General features: G+C 42.5%; 2 protein-coding genes across 2 annotated transcripts; one reads left to right on the top strand and one right to left on the bottom strand.

Moving 5' to 3' along the window:
- On the top strand, positions 1–2,760 carry LOC148835613 (uncharacterized). The gene is made up of 2 exons (XM_088914337.1): positions 1–588; positions 1,947–2,760. Exons 1-2 carry the CDS (start codon positions 145–147, stop codon positions 2,637–2,639), a joined length of 1,137 nt encoding a protein of 378 aa, XP_088770463.1. The 5' UTR covers positions 1–144; the 3' UTR covers positions 2,640–2,760.
- Positions 2,761–3,690: 930 nt separating this feature from the next.
- LOC148835612 (potassium/sodium hyperpolarization-activated cyclic nucleotide-gated channel 1-like) lies at positions 3,691–13,974 on the bottom strand. Its single transcript, XM_088914412.1, has 11 exons — positions 13,574–13,974; positions 11,966–12,155; positions 10,349–10,456; positions 10,124–10,261; positions 9,872–10,033; positions 8,267–8,360; positions 7,715–7,842; positions 7,095–7,241; positions 4,880–5,117; positions 4,344–4,511; positions 3,691–3,950 (listed from the first exon to the last, which is right to left on the bottom strand). Exons 1-11 carry the CDS (start codon positions 13,972–13,974, stop codon positions 3,874–3,876), a joined length of 1,851 nt encoding a protein of 616 aa, XP_088770538.1. The 3' UTR covers positions 3,691–3,873.
- Positions 13,975–18,246: the final 4,272 nt, after the last annotated feature.

Raw genomic sequence — 18,246 nt, 5'->3', positions numbered from 1 at the left:
CTCCAGCAGCGCCACCAGGAGAGTACCTTTGCCTCAAGGGAAAGCCTGGCGGGGGGACGTGTGAAGTAACCTGTCTGAACGAGCGTCTCTCCCCCCCGTGTGTTGAAGCGGGCGCAGTGAACGAAGCCCCCTCCCGCGCGCGCCATGGCTCTGTTCGGCAAGGTGCTGGAGCCCGTGGGGTACATGCAGACCATGCGGGCCCTGGTGCTGGGAGTCTGCTCCTACCTGGATGGCAGCGCCAAGCCCGACGAGGTGGACTTCGTCAAGAAGAACTTGGACCTGATCGACCGGGAGCTGGGCCGCGGGCGCGGCCTGCTGAGGGATGCCGAGGTGCACGGCTTCGAGGACGACGTGGTGGTGGTGTACTGCCAGCTGGGGGCGGTGCTGAGGGCCGAGCGGGAGCACACCAAGCAGGAGACCGAGGTCTTCCTGCAGTACGTGGCGGAGTACCGCCTGGAGAGGCAGCTGACCGCCCTGTACAGCCGGCTGATGGGCATCTCCGTGCTGACCGACCAGCCCACGCTGTTGGAAGACATCATCAGGAGCTACCGGCCCAAGCGCTGGGAGATGAGGGAGTTCTGCGAGAAGGTCAGCCTGTTTAACCCTGCGTGTTAGAGATACGCTGTAGTGATCTTTGCGTTTGCTCTTTACTTCCATTGAGGGCATGACCTCTAAGCTTAACAGCCTACTACCAAGACCAATCATTTTCAAAGTGTCTCTTACCAGAAAGAGCAGGAAAGTCTCGAAGTTGTTCACACAAAAGAGCAACAGTCAAGGACACAAAGTGTACACTTGTAATGGGAAATGTTGAACATTTCTGCTTTTTCGTTTTTACATCCCCAAAGAGTTCTGATAGATTAGTGTCATAAAGTTATGACAGCAAATTCCTAGTGAATTCTGACCTCTTTGCATAGACATAAGCCTTTAATCAATCCTTAATTTAATCATTTTGTGAAGGCATCCTAATAACAATTGTAATCAGATGACACTCACTAAGTGTTATAATCACATAATAAATACTGACTGAATTGTCAATTATTTTAAAATGTTACATTAGAATGTCTATGAAACAAGAAAGTATTATGTTTATGATGGTTTTCTGCCACAGCAGAAATAATAATTATTCATCAGGAAAACCTGAAGAGGTTTGTGTTAGTGAGATCTGCCTAAAACAGCTGAATTTTCTACCTATTCAAACAATGAATTCAATTAAGTAATTAAGATCAGATTTGTAATGAAAATTAGAGAACATTGTGAGGACAGAAACTGAAAAGGCAAAAATTCTCAAATGACACAAAGGAAATGATAAACAGCTGAATTGTCATACAGTACATGCTAGAAAGGAGATTTCTCAAGACCCATTTTCTTTCCTGTTTTCCACGCTGCTTTGTGAGAGAATGAGAATTGGTAGGCATAACAAAATGCTACATTTTGCAATGCAATGCAAAAATTTCAAATGCAGTATACAGTATATTCAATATACATTTTCTTAAATGACACAAAAGGATGAGTAAAAGCCATTCTTATCTTGCCACCGAGAAATCACATACCCACTACAAATTGTTCCCTTACACCACACAGGCCCAACATGTTTTGGGGGATGTCTGATGAAAGACTTATCGGCCACAAATTTAATTAGAAACTTCTGGGCCTTCTGGGCGTCTCAGCCGGTAAGGTTGGCTGTTTTGTGTGCAAACCGAGCCCTGTCACTCATGCCTGGGCTCGCTCAGGAACCACCATGATTCCCTGCAGGTGGTGCACAACTGACAGGGCACCGCTAGGGTTTAGTGTTGTTAAAACACCAGGATTGCCGGGCAACAGCCACCACTGCAAAGGAGTCAGAACCACATCACTCCTCCAATCGATGGCTACTGTGCTGCTGGCACTTTTGGACTCATTCTTAGTAGGAAGATTCTTAGTTGCCTGTTAATCTATTTTGTTTACAGGTGAACTTTGTGCTGGGGACGGGACTGCTGTGCCTTTTCACCCAGGCCTCGTTGACTGGGAGGGACCAGGCCTTGCTCATGAAGACCTGGTCTGAGAAGATGTCTTCCCTCTACAAGAAAATGAAGGCTTCTGGCTGCCTGTGCTCAGAGTATTTCCGGGAGCAGGCAGAAGAGGACATCCAGAAGCACATCCAGGAAGGGAAGAAGAACAAGAAGACACCGGAGGAGCAGGCCGCGTCTATCCTGAAGACGCTGGAGAAGAACTACGACTGGCTGCGCTGGGCTGTGATGGTGCACCAGGAGTGCGTAGAGGAAGGGGAGACAGAGGTGAAGAAGCCGGAGAACTTCATCTCCGTTGGCGAGCCCTCTGGCCTGCATGTGGTGGCCTGCTACAGTGATGGGCCCTCCTCTCTGGACAAGAGCCGCATCCACCAGCTTATCGTGGACCTGGAGTGGAAGATCCCCAACCCCCCTCCTGAGGTGTACGCTGCCATTGAGGAGGAACCCCGTAAAGCACGCAGCTACTTGGCTTCCCGCATGCTGCAGAAACTGCAGGAAGGGCTGGGCGGCGGCATCTCGGTGCACGTGGTGCCGAGCAAGATGGAGATGAAGTGCAACTTCCCCCAGGCCTCCTACTACCTCTATGAGTACAAACACCGCCTTGCCTCAGGCACTCTCTGTGTATTTGGATAGAGAGCAGAGTCTCATCGTTTCTTCAGTCTTTTCATCAGTTTATCAGATGTTTTTGCCTGGTCTTTTCCTAATATGCTGTTTCAGATATTTTTAATTTTAAATAAATTACCACAATTCCCCATCCCTGGTCTTCAGGTACATGAATGTTTTGTATGACTTTGTGTATTTCGGTGTTATAAAAAATGCCACTTTTTTTTCACTAAGTTAACAAAATAATATTTCCAAACTCCAAGGGAAAAATTTCATTCAACAGAGCTTGTATGTTTTGTTTTGTTAGTTATGTTATCGGTTGGTATGGTTTTGTACTGCAAAGGAACAAGTAACAGGTTTATTCCATGCTGAAAAAAAGAAAAGAGAAAACACAACGTTTCGGCCGTGGAGCCTTCTTCAGGTTTCACTTTCCTCTCTTCTTTTTTTCAGCATGGAATAACCTTCTACTTGTTCCTTTGCAGCCTACGCATGCTGACGCAGCTACCCACATGGTTTTGTACTGATGCAGAATTCTTTAGCACTGGTAATTAACACTTTGCGGAATGACCAATAAGTTATACCATGACACATAAGTAAACTGTATTGTATGTTAAATTTGTAAGATCTATGATGATCATACCACAAATACTTGCACTGAAAACATTTGGGCTACTTCAGTACATAGCAGTGTCTCTAGATTTAAATGGTTAGAACATCCATCCTTTTCTAACCACATTCTCCCAGACAAGGTTGCAAGGACGTCTGAGCCTGTCCCAGCAAACAACAGGCGCAGGACAGGAAACACCCTGGAGAGAACACCAGTCCATCACAGGGCAGACACCAGTCACAAACACGCACACACTCACACCAGGGTCCATTTTCCCAGCTAACTGATCCACCTGTAAGTCTTTGGACTATGAAACCAAAGCAGCCAGAGGAAACCCACATGAACACAGGGAGAATCACAAACCCCTCCCAGGACCTGAAGCCAGGGCCCCAGCGCTGTGAGGCAGCAATACTAACCCCTGCACCATCATGCCGCCCTGTTTAGAATAAATTACACAAAATACACAACATATCACATGAAACTTTTATTTTAAAAGGTAATTTAACTGAATGTGTTATATAAAGATTGTCTACACAACTTTGAAGGTAAGCTGTTAAAAAATATTGCTGTTTATTTCTGTTTCACTGTATTTTTTATTTTAAATAATGAAATCAATTTTTATTCCACATCATGAAAACTGATGAACATTTCACATTCTTAAACACTTGTCTCCCCTGCTGTATCTTTGGTAATACGCTGGAGCAAAGCCTGCTGTTCATGTTTAATCTGGGATTCTGAAAGAAAAGAACATGTATTCATATTTTTATTCAATAAGAATCATAAGACAATACGTCATTTTGATTCAAATAAATACATTTTTTTCTTGATATAAATAAAATCCAGCAATGTGGTGTGCTGCTTACACAGCCTAGGTTCTCTTAAATAGAATTACAAACTAATAATTGCAACAGTACAGAATTTATTTTTTATCATAAATGGATTGGTTTAGAAAAACTAAAGAACCGCTTTTACTTAAAGGATCAATAACCGAATGAAACACACTATAAATTATATTAAATATTGGAAATATGTCTCTTTAATTTAAAAGATCTGCTGATCTGATCTGCATACCCTTCTGGAAACACTAAAAGGAGTTAAATACTGTACCTGCCATCTTGTGAACTCACCTCTTAAATACAGGAGTCTCTCACGTGCAGTCTTCTCCAGTTCCTCTCTTATTTCCGGGAATCCCTGCAGGACCCTCCCAAAGCACTCCGAGGAGAGGGAGAAGAGTTTACACAGACTCAGGGCTTGCACTGTTGCAGTCCTTTTGCACTTGGTAAGGAGGCATATTTCTGAAATGTTATAGGATTTGTGACATCATGTCATTGACCACAAAATCAGTGTTGCGCTTTAGATAGTTTTATAATTTATTTCAGTAATCAGTAAAAATCATATTTTATATACTCAAAACTATATAAGAAAAAGCTCTGATGTTTTGATTACAGAAAAGTCCAAATATGCTAAAATACTATGTAATTATATGTATATCACATATGCTTTTATGCTTTCCTTTCAAACATGTGCTTTAACATAAAATGATAGACAGTTTAAAATATTCAGCAACTGCTATTCATTCTTAAACCAAATCAAAGTAAACCCCAAAGTCTAATTTTCATCTCATTATTAAAAGTTCTTTAAATGCCAACTTCAATTTGCCTACCTCCAAAATAATCCCCATCAATCAGCTCTGTCTTGAATGTTGGCGTTTCTACAAGGACTTTTCCATGCCCAATGAAGAACATACGGTCTCCAGGAGCATTCTGACGTATGATAATATCCCCTTCCTGGAATACTTCATACTTCAGTCTCAGGAGCACAGCATTGATGAAATTTATGTCCCGATTCTTGAAAATTGGTACACTGTTCAGGAGATCTGCACACAGGATGTTTAGAATCTCCTGCACGTCATGAAAACATGAATTTAAGAACGTCAGAAATGTCTCCATCTCTGTAAATCTAAGCTTGTGGCAACTATACTATTATACTAGCAATAGGCTGCTTTTTTACCATCTGTGAAGTATTATACTATACAATTACAAGTTGTTATGAAAGTGTATCTGGATAGCATCACACTACTTGAATGATTATGTTTGTACTGCACATAAACCACTTGCATAAATGATGACTGCATATCCTTTTATAATAATTTGAAATAAAGTAATATTAAAGTTGGTTATTTAATATTAACTGGAAATATTAGACATGAATGCAAATAATGAATCCCTAATAAAGAGAGCTCTGTGATGAAATGTACAAGAAATACAGTTACATTTATATATACTTTTTCTCATGCAATCTATGACATTTGAGAAATGTTCATTGATGTAGTTGGATAGGTACTATCCTTTAACACATTTATGACAAGCATGTGTATATAAACAAGAAGAGACACTGAAAATTCAAAAGAAAGAAGAAAAACAGAAAAATGTGAGTGTGGAACACTTAAGATTTGGGGTGGGATGCAGGAGAGAGCAGGAATTTGAGAATGAAGAGAGAAAAGAGAATGAATCTGGGAACAGGTAGGGAAAAGGGAGAAAAGTTGTTCAAAGAAATGGAAAACCGGGAGACGTAGTCCTAGGTAAGTGTGGAAGGCAGAAATATGTTATTACGTGAATGGAGAGATTTAGAAAGGAATTATTTGATTATTGAGAGTTTGGGGAAGGTGTGAAACTAGTTTAAGGATTATCTTGACTTCTGGTATTCTAGAGAGTAGGAGAATTCGAATCACTGTGAAAGTACAGAAATTTCAGAGTAACTATGGTCAGGAGAGATAAAATGAACTGTTGACTGGGGTAGATTTATGCTAACTGCTCTGATATTTTCCGTGAAATGGCTGGCTAGTCATGTAAAAGCGAGCTACTTTTAGCAAGTGGTCCAATAAATGAGACAGACAAATCCTGGACAAAAACCTGCTACCCTCTGCCAAAAAGCTCAAACTGGGGAGGAAGTTTGCCTTGCAACAGGACAAATAATCCAAAGCACACTGCAAGAGCAATAGTGGAGTGGCTTAAAATGAAATAAATACAGTAGATGTCCCTGAGTGAGTCAGTCAAGAGTCCCTTGACCTTAAGAGACCTTAACCCCATCGTAAATCTGTGGCAAGACCTCAAACTTGCTGTGCATCACCGCTAACCTGACCCAGCTTGATTCATTTGCAAATACCGCTCCATCTAGGTTTGCACGTTAATAGATACTTATCCAAAAGAATTACTAGCTGCAATAGCTGCCAGAGGTGGTTCAACAAAGTATTGACCAAGGGGGGTGAATTTTTATTTTAAATTAAAATTTAACTTCATTTATGGTTTACCGTTATCCTTCTTTCTTGGGGGGACTCTGTGAAGATGAACGTGTAAGAGTTTGAAGTGTGAAAAAAGGGATGGGGGCTGAAAACTTACCTAGGAAGCTGTAATGAAAAATATTATTCTTTGCATAGTATGAGGCGTGTAATGTACACAAAGTTTAATTCCATGTTGAAAAGAAGAGAAATACACAATGTTGTAGCCCTAGAGCCCTTTGTTTTTTCCAGGCTGAATTAAGCTCTGCTTGTTCCATTTCAGCCTGCCTATTGACCCAGCTCCTCACTCCATCCTCATGTGAATTACATGCTATACTAAACATTAATTTTACTATAAAGCTTGATAAAATTAGAATAGTAATGTACAATAAAAATCAAACTGACCCCAAAGGCATGGTAAATGCCTTTTGCATCTGATATATTTTAACATTACTGAAGCAAGATGGGCCAGATAGTCTACTCTCGTTTGTGACAGTTTCCTTCATTCTATTATTTTTAAACACTTAAAAATAGAATAAAAATAGAATAATGTAATTGTGTAACTCAGCCATTAAAATTACAATGGAACATGCAGCCATACCTCTCTCAAGGATTTAGAGACAAGATTCAGAATTTCTGACTCATCAAACCACTTTCCTTGGTGTCGGGCCTGGAAATAATTAGAGATCCGACTTCGTAGATCCCTGGGCAGCTTTCTATAGGTCATGTAATCTTCTAGGTAGTTAAACTGTGGAATATGAAATGCACCGATAACATGGCATACAAGTATACAAGTATATTATATATTAGATACTGATAGAAATATTACATACAAACTAAATAGTAACACAAACTTAATAATAGGTATTTAAACCTGGCTCCATCTCATTCACTAGCCACTTTATCCAGTATAGGTCAGTGGGGCTGCTAGAGCCTATCCCAGCAAGCAGGGAGAGCAAGGCAGGGTACACCCTGGGCAGGACACCAGTCCATCTCAGGGAAGACGCTTGGACACAAACACGCACACACTCACACCAGGGCCAATCCTCCCAAAAGCCAATTAACCTACTAGAATGTGGGAGGAAACCGGAGCACACAGAGGAAACCCACACAACAAAGGTGAAAACATACAAACTCCTCCCAGTAATTCAGTTTGTCTTCAGCAATAATATCACAAATACAACCTATGAAGATGCATGATAATTAAATACTTAAACATACCCTATTTCTATAGGCTTTTGATGGTGCATCAACATTTGTCATCATTGCTGCCACATTGGCTACCATCATGGTGTACATCAGAGCTCCTGAAACCATGCTTGTCATGACTACCCAGAGCTCACCTTCACCTGCAAGATTAAACAACAATTAATCATCCTCTAGAAAAGCCTTACTCTAATGCCCCTCCTAAGGCAGTGGATGTGTGAAAAGTATCATGTAATTTGTCTTCTAATGCTTTCATATGAACAAATTGATGAATTCTATAACATTGCAATATACAGTTAAAAAGTAATATAAAATTTACCATTTGCCTATCAAATATCTGTTTATATACAACTTGATTTGCTTATAATTTACAGCAGATGTATTTCCCGTGATGAAAAACGTGCTACATCATGGTTTCAATGATATTCAAAACATTAATGATTTGTTTCTGTTAATTTTTAATCTGACTCTTACGTAGATTTTAGTGTATGGAAAACATTAATTTGCCTGCAGGCGAAGGAGAGAAATTGACATAGCTCGTATCATGAAGAAATGGGTCTGTTTCACCTGTCGGCGGGTCAACTGAGCCATACGATATCCCGATCATGTGTGAAAGAGCACGAAAGACTCCAAAGGAGTACTGCTCTACCCAAGAAGCATTCTGGAAATCACAAGAGAGAAACAGAGACACATCTGCTGGATTTCATCTTTTGGAGTTTAACCCAATATTCACATCTCTTTTTTCTCTACTTTTGTCATTATTCACTTACTGCAAGGTTAAGCAACATTTACTGGCTGATGGAAACACTTCCCAACAGGGATCCCAATTCAAACACATTCACAAATCTAAGTCAATAAGCAATGCTGCTATTAATTGCATGAGCGCTGCTTTTACAGACTACAAGATGTGGGGTGAAATGTTTTCCTTTGTTTTTAAGTCGTCTTGGGTTCCTTAGACCCCTGGTCAAAACACTATTATTCATACCATATACTTGTAAATAGGACACAATTATTAGTTAATGGAGGACATGGTTTTGTGAAGAAAGAGTTTACCATTAAATGAAAAGATACTTCTCTTCATAAAAATAGTGGGGTGTGTCTAGTTGATATGGGAAGACAAAAAATATAAATGCATTCCTCATATTCACACCCTATAGAAAAAGGGTGAGGGATCTTACAATTTTGAAGAAACAAAATATTCCGTTTATAAAAAAATTAACAGCTAACACAGCAAATCCATTTTTAATGTTATAGCCAAAGAATATGAAAATTAAAATGTTCAAATCTATTTCAATGTCTTCATCTTGCACACAATGATTACTAAACTCTTTTTTATGCAAACAAGGGTCTTTCAAGAAATAAGGTAACAAGAGCTCTGATGGTAGTGCATTTTAATAATCAGCATCATCATACACCAACATGCTGAATCTCACATGGCAGAAATGTGTTAAGCTCCTGGAGAAAAGAATGACCTGCTTACCAAGCTTCAGCACCAGTTCCATGTAACCTACGACACACAAGCTTTTTGAGAGACCAAGAGATAAAAGCCGCACCGACGACGTACACCGCTAACACCATAAAAGCTCAAGAGCTGGCAGTGTGTGACTTGTATTGTGCAGCACAATGATACTCGAAGTAACAGGTTTTCTTTGTATTACTCGGCTGCCCATAAGAAACAAACCACATAGTTTCCAGGGGACTTGTTTGCAATCACAGAAAGTTACATCAGCCTTTCCTTCATAAGAATGTCTGCAACAAACAGTTGCTTCCATGGAGTAGGTGTCTGTACATCCAGATTGTTGCTAATCTGGAACACCTCTTACCATTATGACAGGCGATGGCAGGAGACCTCAATGATCTGGCAGTAAATGTCATCTAGTATTATGTCTGTCATACATGCTGTACACCTTAGTGTTTGACATTTGCACAAGACTAGCCAAATATCCTGTAGACTAGGAATGACTACAGACAGGTGGTGTGATGCTAGGATCATGATGAATCTGAGCATGGTATTACAGTACCCCAATTAAACCCACCGGGGTCATTTTTGAAATAGAACTTATTACATAATTTATTTATGCAGCCTTTCATACAAAGAGAGAAAACTCATATGTTTGGGTTTTTTAAGTTGTTAGAAATATACTGCAATTACTTCAGTCTTGTAGTCCATACCGTGAGGTTCTCTTTGACAACCCAGCAGTCTTTAGGAAAATTCTGTAAAACAGGAATGAAGAACTGTATGCACCCATTCCAGTGGCACAGAAGCAGGATCATGGAAAACAGACATATAATCCGGATGAACAGACGTACTGCTTCCATGTTTGCATTGGAAACCTACCAAACAGAAGAACAGGCACACAAATGTGAGTAAACAGGCACTAATATGAAACCAACTAGGAGTTCAACAACAACTCCTGCACTTACTCTTTCCCATTCATTAAAGAACCTCATGAGCCGGGACACACGGAGCAGTCGAACCAGACTGAAGATTCTGGCAAACATGATGATCCGCACCAGTTTCGAAGCAGAATACGAAGTGGTGTCGCTTTGGTGTTCTATTTTCTAGTAGATTAAAAAAATATGTTCGTTTTATTTTTTCTTTTATCATGAAATCTCAGTATTGCATGCATAACACAAAAAATACATTACCTCTATGATGAGTGCAAGATAGTCAATGGGAAAGGCAGAAATCAAGTCCAGGGCAAACCATGTTTTAAGGTAATGGTTACGGATTTCCTTCGGATTTAGTATAACCACCTAAAAATGACAAATAACAGCAGCAAATTAATCATGCTTCTAAGAGTGTAATAGTTGTATAGATTAAATTAATAATTAAAAATAAAATTAAAATGAAACAAAATTCATTCAAAATTATTTATATATGCAAGATATTTCAAACATATTGCAACACATGCAAAAATTTGATATTGTTGTGCTCATTTCACTGAATATTTTTTCTTTTTATGACGAAACAATCCTATAGTGATTTTATACTCAAGAAAAGATATTCTTTTAGAAAAATAAAGTATATGGACTTCAGTGTTATTATGATTAATTGATCATGAATGATTGACTGAGGTATACTTCAGTGACTTTGTTGCATTACCACTAATTCACCTCTTAGTGAGAAGGTTGATTGGGCTCAAGTGACGAGATATTTTAACCTACTGAATGTCAAGCCTGGTAAGAATAAAAAAGAATAACAATGCTTTTATGCCATCGGTATGCTGGAGCTACATCTTAAGTGGACTTTAGTGATGAATCAAGTATTTGTACAGAACACCCAGCCAGATGTCACCAAGAGAGAGTAATGCAGACATGCAGAATTCTATGCTAATTGATGTTTACAACAGGCTACTGAATGGCCTACTGCTTGATGCTATATTGATCCAGACCTAAGACTTCATTTACTGCTCTTCCTGCAGGCTCATCCTGACATGACAACATTCTAGCAGGACACTGCATGTTCCCACAATTCTTATGCAATATCAACTTTTTTTGTGAGGGGAGAGTGTGAGAGTCATGCCATCATATGCCCTGCTCACCGGGCGCGAGCCCTGTTGAATATCTGTGGGACAACCTGGGATGACGTGTAGGATGACCTTGGATGTAGAAACCAGAAGATAGACAGTACTTGTTCAAGCTGTATGAGAAGAAGGAGAAAGGACCCCACAAGACATCCTAACCATACAAGCTACCAGCTAGTGACTTTCATAAATCCCATTGATGGCAGATTTTATTCAGTATAATGAATTTATCTATGCCTTATATTTATATTCAATATAATTTCACTGCACCTGTTTGCAAACAAGATTTTTTTATTTCCTGTTAGCACAGCAGTGCGTGTCTTGCAGTTGTAAGTGATATGTTGGTGTTGATGCTCAGAATACAGTGCAGTATATAGCAGGGGGGAGCACAGAGCAGTGATTAGAGTTCTGTACTCTTTACTGAAAGGTTGTAAGTTCAAGCCCATGCTGTAGACAGTCGTCCAGGATATATTACCTCAACTGTTCCAGACCATCCCACAGTAAAAATGAGCACCTGTGGTACTGGAGGCAGCTTGTGATGCACTAGTATCTCATACAGAGGGATGGCAAATCCTCTCAGTGCACTCAAAGCTACAGAGAGTTGAACGCCAGTCTAGCGAGCCTCCAGACTCCAGTATGAGCACATACAGCTGTATATATCACAGTCACCAAGGCTGAACCTTAACAAGGCCTGTTACACACGGACAGTGTATGTTACACACGTAGAAGATCCTCTTACCTCACTATCGTCTGTGATAATACCCATCCGAAAGTTTACTCCAATATCAAGTAGAAAAATGGTGTCTGAAGCCAGGTTAAAGGCATCAAAGCCCTGCGAGCTTGGACTGCCGTCTAGAAAAGCAATTCCTATTGGGATTGCGATCAGGTTTAAGAAAGTCATGACCACCATTACCATGATATAGTAATTTCTGTAAAGCAAATACAAAAAATGTAATCAGATAAAAGCAACTGATAAGTGCCAGTTTCAAACCACACTTAAAGCTTACTTCAGCAACTGTTGAAATTGTATTACAGACAGTAGAGATTGTGTCTCTTCATTGGCCGGATAATTGCTTTCTAATTGTGCTCAATCATTCGAAACAGAACAAAAACTGCTCCCAACATAAGGCTGTTCAGCTGAATGCAATGACTGCTGAGGAGAATGAATTACCTTGGATGGAAGGAGATAAAGGTATGGAACAAATATTCTCTAGGCTGATCTTTGGGAAAATCTGGAGATGTGATTAAGAATGAGTGCTAAAATGAGAAAAACAGATCCCCACAAGGAGGAAAGACCAGCTCAGGAGGAGGCAGGTCAGGGAAGGCGAAAGACAAGCAAACTGTTCTGAGCGAGTAGTCCAAAAGGAAAGAATATCCTCCACAGAGGTTTAGCTTATTGGAACTGTTAACTGGAGTGTTGTACCTGAGGAGACAGGAAATACGGCTTAAATTATTTTTAAATGAAAACAACAAACCACGCCCACGTTCTCAAAGTGGCTTAAAACTATTTTCAGGTAAAAATGGAGGAGAACTGAAGGAAAGGGTGGTTGTCCTGTTACTACATGATTGCCTTGGACTGAGGCGTCTGCACACTAGACCCCTGCCCGGCCGGTTACCTGAGCGGGCTGGAGGGGTGGATCACGCACACGCCGGCGGGCCGGTTACCTGAGCGGGCTGGAGGGGTGGATCACGCACACGCCGGCGGGCCGGTTACCTGAGCGGGCTGGAGGGGTGGATCACACGCCGGCGGGCCGGTTACCTGAGCGGGCTGGAGGGGTGGATCACGCACACGCCGGCGGGCCGGTTACCTGAGCGGGCTGGAGGGGTGGATCACGCACACGCCGGCGGGCCGGTTACCTGAGCGGGCTGGAGGGGTGGATCACGCACACGCCGGCGGGCCGGTTACCTGAGCGGGCTGGAGGGGTGGATCACGCACACGCCAGCGGGCCGGTTACCTGAGCGGGCTGGAGGGGTGGATCACACGCCGGCGGGCCGGTTACCTGAGCGGGCTGGAGGGGTGGATCACGCACACGCCGGCGGGCCGGTTACCTGAGCGGGCTGGAGGGGTGGATCACGCACACGCCGGCGGGCCGGTTACCTGAGCGGGCTGGAGGGGTGGATCACGCACACGCCGGCGGGCCGGTTACCTGAGCGGGCTGGAGGGGTGGATCACGCACACGCCGGCGGGCCGGTTACCTGAGCGGGCTGGAGGGGTGGATCACGCACACGCCGGCGGGCCGGTTACCTGAGCGGGCTGGAGGGGTGGATCACGCACACGCCAGCGGGCCGGCGGGCCGGTTACCTGAGCGGGCTGGAGGGGTGGATCACACGCCGGCGGGCCGGTTACCTGAGCGGGCTGAAGGGGTGGATCACGCACACGCCGCTCTCCTGCTGCCGGGCGCACTCCCGCTCCAGCGCCCCCTCGCTGCCGTACATGTACAGGGAGTGCTTGTTCAGCTTGGGCAGGAAGAGCGCCTTCAGGCCCGGGCAGGAGCAGCCAGCCGGGGCCGGGGCCTGCTGCTGCTGCTGCTCCTCCTCCTGGCTCCCCGGCGCGGCGACGGAGACGGCGACGTCCTGCTGGTGCTGCGGCGGCGGCGGCGGCGATGGCGATGGCGATGGCGGCAGCGGGCCCAGCTTGGCGTCGGCTTCCGCGGCGCGGCCGGCGGACGTGGCGGGGGACTGCTTGCTCGGGCCCCGCGAGTCCCTGCCGAAACGGCCCGCCGGGGTTTTGCCGCCTTTCTTCTCCATCGCGGGTGTGGGGTTGGTTTGAGGGGCAGGCTGCCCGGTGTCGGTGGCCGGAGGGAGGGGTGGGGGGGGGGCTACAGAGGAAGTTGTCTCTTTTTTTTCCCCTGAAGGCGACCGTTGCGAAAGAGGCGCGAGCAGCAGGTGCGCGCGGCCGGCCCGGGCTCCAGACGCTGTCCCTTGCCTGCGTGTGTATAAATGGCGGGAGGGGGGAGTTCAGCGTCTCCCCGCCCGCCTGCCCGCCCGCCTCACACACCGGCGCTGGCGCCGCCATGAAAGACGTAGCGGCGGTACAATTGAGCGGTTTCGGGTTCCATAATTGTTGTCACCTGAACCTTACGGGTACTGTTACAAAATTCTCTGAGGCTCCAGGCTTTTTTTTTTTAAACAAAAAGACAACGAACAGCCACAGAGGTTCCCCCCTCCCCGCGCTCCCCTCAGTTAACGTTAACCGTCCTGCTCAGTGAAAACTTTGTAAAACAAAAACAACAAGAACAACTCAATGGGTTAGTTAGCAGTGGTTGGCATTTTAAATTGAAGGTTCGAAGGCAGGCAATGACAAACAAAAATGTCACAAACAAGTGTTTCTACTTCATCAGGATGATGATAGAGAAACAGCGGTGCTCCTGTCTTTACACGGAGAAGGAGTTGGATGAAAGTAACAGTCCCCAGCGTCACTCGTTTTTCTAGTTAATAACAAGCAAAATGTACCTCCTTGAAGCTTAAGACCCCGAAAAGGAACACCGTTGGGACAGCTTTCTGATGAGGGAAGGGTAAAAGCTCAATAAATATGGGCAGAAAGATACGGACCTAGAATCCAGTAGCGGATCGTTATCTTTAAGGACGGGAGAAACGTTACTGTCGAGAGAGGAGTCAAGTTAAAAGTACGGCAATCGATGCTTTATAATTTACTACGTCCGTTTTTTTGTCCATGTTTCATTACTCTGTCCTGTTGCTTCCAGCGTAACATTAAAACAAGACTACAGTCAGAATGAAAATGTAAGGAACTGCCATGTGTCCAGCTTCATCAGTACCCCTAAACCGTTATTTGTCTGTTTCTGAAAGTAAAATTTGATGAACTGAAACGAGAGAAAGCTCTTACGTCGTGCCAGGAATGTCTTTTGTAACAGTAACAGGAGTTATTGTGAATTGACTAAGACGGGAGTGCATCCTGACAGGATTAAATCTACAAACTGCTGTACTGTATGTAAACGTTATTTATCTGCGATGGACTGGCGACTTGCCCCCGTCGCTTGCTGAGATGAGTTGGAGAAAGGGTTAGAAAATGGATGGACGTATGGAAGTTATATATTATGGGTATGTGTGACATACCATTCATTTCAGAAATGAAATGTTTCAAAGAACAGTTGTCAAAAGAGCCACAGACACTTCCTGTTCATTTTACTTTCCGACTGTGTAGTTAACAAGGAGGTTTTTTCAGTGGAAGTAATTAATAATGTATGATTACAGGTAATTTGTTCCCCAACTATATGATCTGGTTCTGACATGAACCCGCATTAATTATATAGCGACATCTTTATTGTCTTAAACAGGGACATTGTATCATTATGATCTGAGCACAGATGGTTTCGTAGTATGGTGGCCATACTGGTTGCAACAATCCTTTGGATATAAATTGATTAAAATGGCTGTGGTTTCTATTGCATTATTGATTTCCACATCCTTTCTGCTCAACAACATTACAATATTTCTTTTTGCCCAATAATAATTCTCATTTAGTTCAGGTGGGTGGCTGTGTCAGTATACATAGGCTCCAAAGGAATAAGTAAAGGTTTAATCTATATTGAAAAGAGAAGAAAAGAAACAATGTTTTGGCTGTGGAGCCTTCTTTGTGTGACACCTGAAGAAGGCTCCACAGCTAAAACGTTGTTTTTTTTTCTTCTCTTTTCAGCATGGAATAAACTTTACTTGTTCCTTTGCATAATTCTCATTGACCTTCATTTTATCTTTAACATATTTACACGCTATGACGTTTGAACACTACACATTTAGGAATGCGTTTATTTACAGTTATGATATATTGCTTATGCTAAGGTCAGTACTCCCTTTCATACATTAATTCCTAAATATTTTAAAATCTTGATATACAACTGCATTTTCTTGTGCTGAATTTTGGTTACACTGCGTCCGCGGTGTGAATACTGTATGGCTCTCCTCACACGTGTAGGATTGTTAAAAAATATAAAAAGATTTTTCAAGAATGATATCATGCCCTTGAGCCCATCACAGCTTCCTTGCGTTCTTTTTAAGGTAGAGTTTTTGGTGTTTTAGACACAAATAGTACTATAATGTATTTTATGTAATATTCCTTGCAGCAGAGGACGTGCCTGTCCCTGAAAATTCATGCAAAATTGCCTGGTGATCACTGCTGGGAATAAACACTCCGAGATAATGGCAGCTAATCCACTTTCTATTCATTGAACGTATGACCTGTTGGAAGTGTGTTCCCCGTCTGGCAGCCAGTGATGGTCGCTTGCGAACTCCGAGCATTTTTGACTCTTCCCTGTGTTTCAGATCACATGCCTGCAAAGTCTGCAGCACGGCCTTCTTCCATTTTACAAAGCACATCCCTTTGAAGATCCACTTTCTCTATGGTGGTGCCGGTAAATGAGTTCTGGCCATCAGCTGCTCTAGATAAGGCCACTGCACTGCTTTGTTAGCTGTTCAGTGTTATTTGTACATTTTGTTTTGTGGTTTTCTGTTTCTGCTGCTGTCCATTTTTCTTTCACATAAAATATATGGAAAGTGCCTTGGGAATGCCCTATTTGAAAGGTGCTATATAATAATACAATTAATTGATTGATCTAATCCTAAATGGCAAACACAGCTACACTGAGATACTGTGTCCGCTGTTGCTGCAGGTACAGTATCGCCGCAGTCTAGGGTGCATTGAGATTTCTAGGGCAGAGCATCAGTGTAACAGGCACAGACCAGCCCTGTTACACAAGAGGTCTTTTTTTTGGGTCACAAATCATTTTCTTTTAAAAGGATTAATGAGACAAAGACATAACTATTCCTTTATTTTTACTTTGAGCATGAAATTTGAATTAGTATGTATCCAATACTCTTTGTGAAGTTTTATTAATGTAAGACAAGAAAGAAATATGGCAAATTTGTATATTCTTTTTTATACCAGAGAGAGCATAATTCAGGTTACTATTACAATTTTGATTCAGTTATAACTTAAAATATATTATTGTCCAATCAACAGGCCACTGTCTGGAAACACTTTTTTAATTGTAAGCTCTTTTGAGTTTTTTTAACACTTCAATATGCCTGAATGTGCTTGGTTTTAGAGACAAAAACTTATCAGGGTGCTGTCGCTGCCCAAGATATCACTTTAAACTGGTTTAGTAAACGGAACATTCAGAATAGACAAAAAATGAAAATACCATTGGGACAGAGGGAAATGAGAGCAGATTCAGCACATTTGCTTACAGCATCAGGAAATGTGGGGGGCAGCAGAGTTCTTGAGTTTGCAGAGAACGTCAGTCTGTTTATCACTTACTCTTCAAGAAGAACAATAAGAGGAAATGAGAAAAAATAGAGGGGCTCTAACAAAGTCGAAAACAAGACCAGCACAACTACCAAAGACATGGAGACTGACGTCTGTGTGATGTACAGTTCGCCGTTTCAGAATATGTGGAACTGTTAGTGCCAAGGCCATTATCAAGACAAGCAAACTGACAATGGATTGATAGGCGTGTCACTCAATGAAAAATCGCATGCATGAAGTTATAAAAAAGATAAGTGAGTGCTTTTGGAAACTTAAATACAGTCCCGAACAGAAAGTCTGTCACCAAGACATGCTTCCCAAGATCACTTAGAGGTGGAGTCGGGATAGGAAAACGATTCTGCAGCACTTAAGAGTGTGTGAGAAATGTCATGTTGGCACAGAAGAAGAAATGGATGAGTAAGAAGCACAAAAGACCTCCACAGGAGTCAGGAAATGGATCAACATTGAATGCTAAAAGTTCAAGGTTCTGCGGGAGTGAAGCACACACAAAGTTTTAGAGACTCCGATTAATGCAGCCAGAAGCACATCTCTAGAAGTAGGGAGGAAGGGGGAGCTCGTGCAGAAACCCCTCCGCCACGCCTCCGCCTCTGCAGAGCAACTCTCACGAGAGCAATCGACTTTATCAACAGCTCGAAGAGCGGAGGCAACGAGGATGTTCCAACGAGAGAGAAAGACATACAGTACGAGACGTATCTCCGCTTCAGTGCAGGCCTTTTAAGAGACGATACACACCAAAATGA

Source organism: Atractosteus spatula, chromosome 4 (genome assembly GCF_055471065.1).
Source record: "Atractosteus spatula isolate fAtrSpa1 chromosome 4, fAtrSpa1.hap1, whole genome shotgun sequence".
NCBI lineage: Eukaryota > Metazoa > Chordata > Actinopteri > Semionotiformes > Lepisosteidae > Atractosteus > Atractosteus spatula.
The sequence above is the reverse complement of the archived record's forward strand: the minus strand, read 5'-3'. Positions and strand labels throughout refer to the sequence as shown.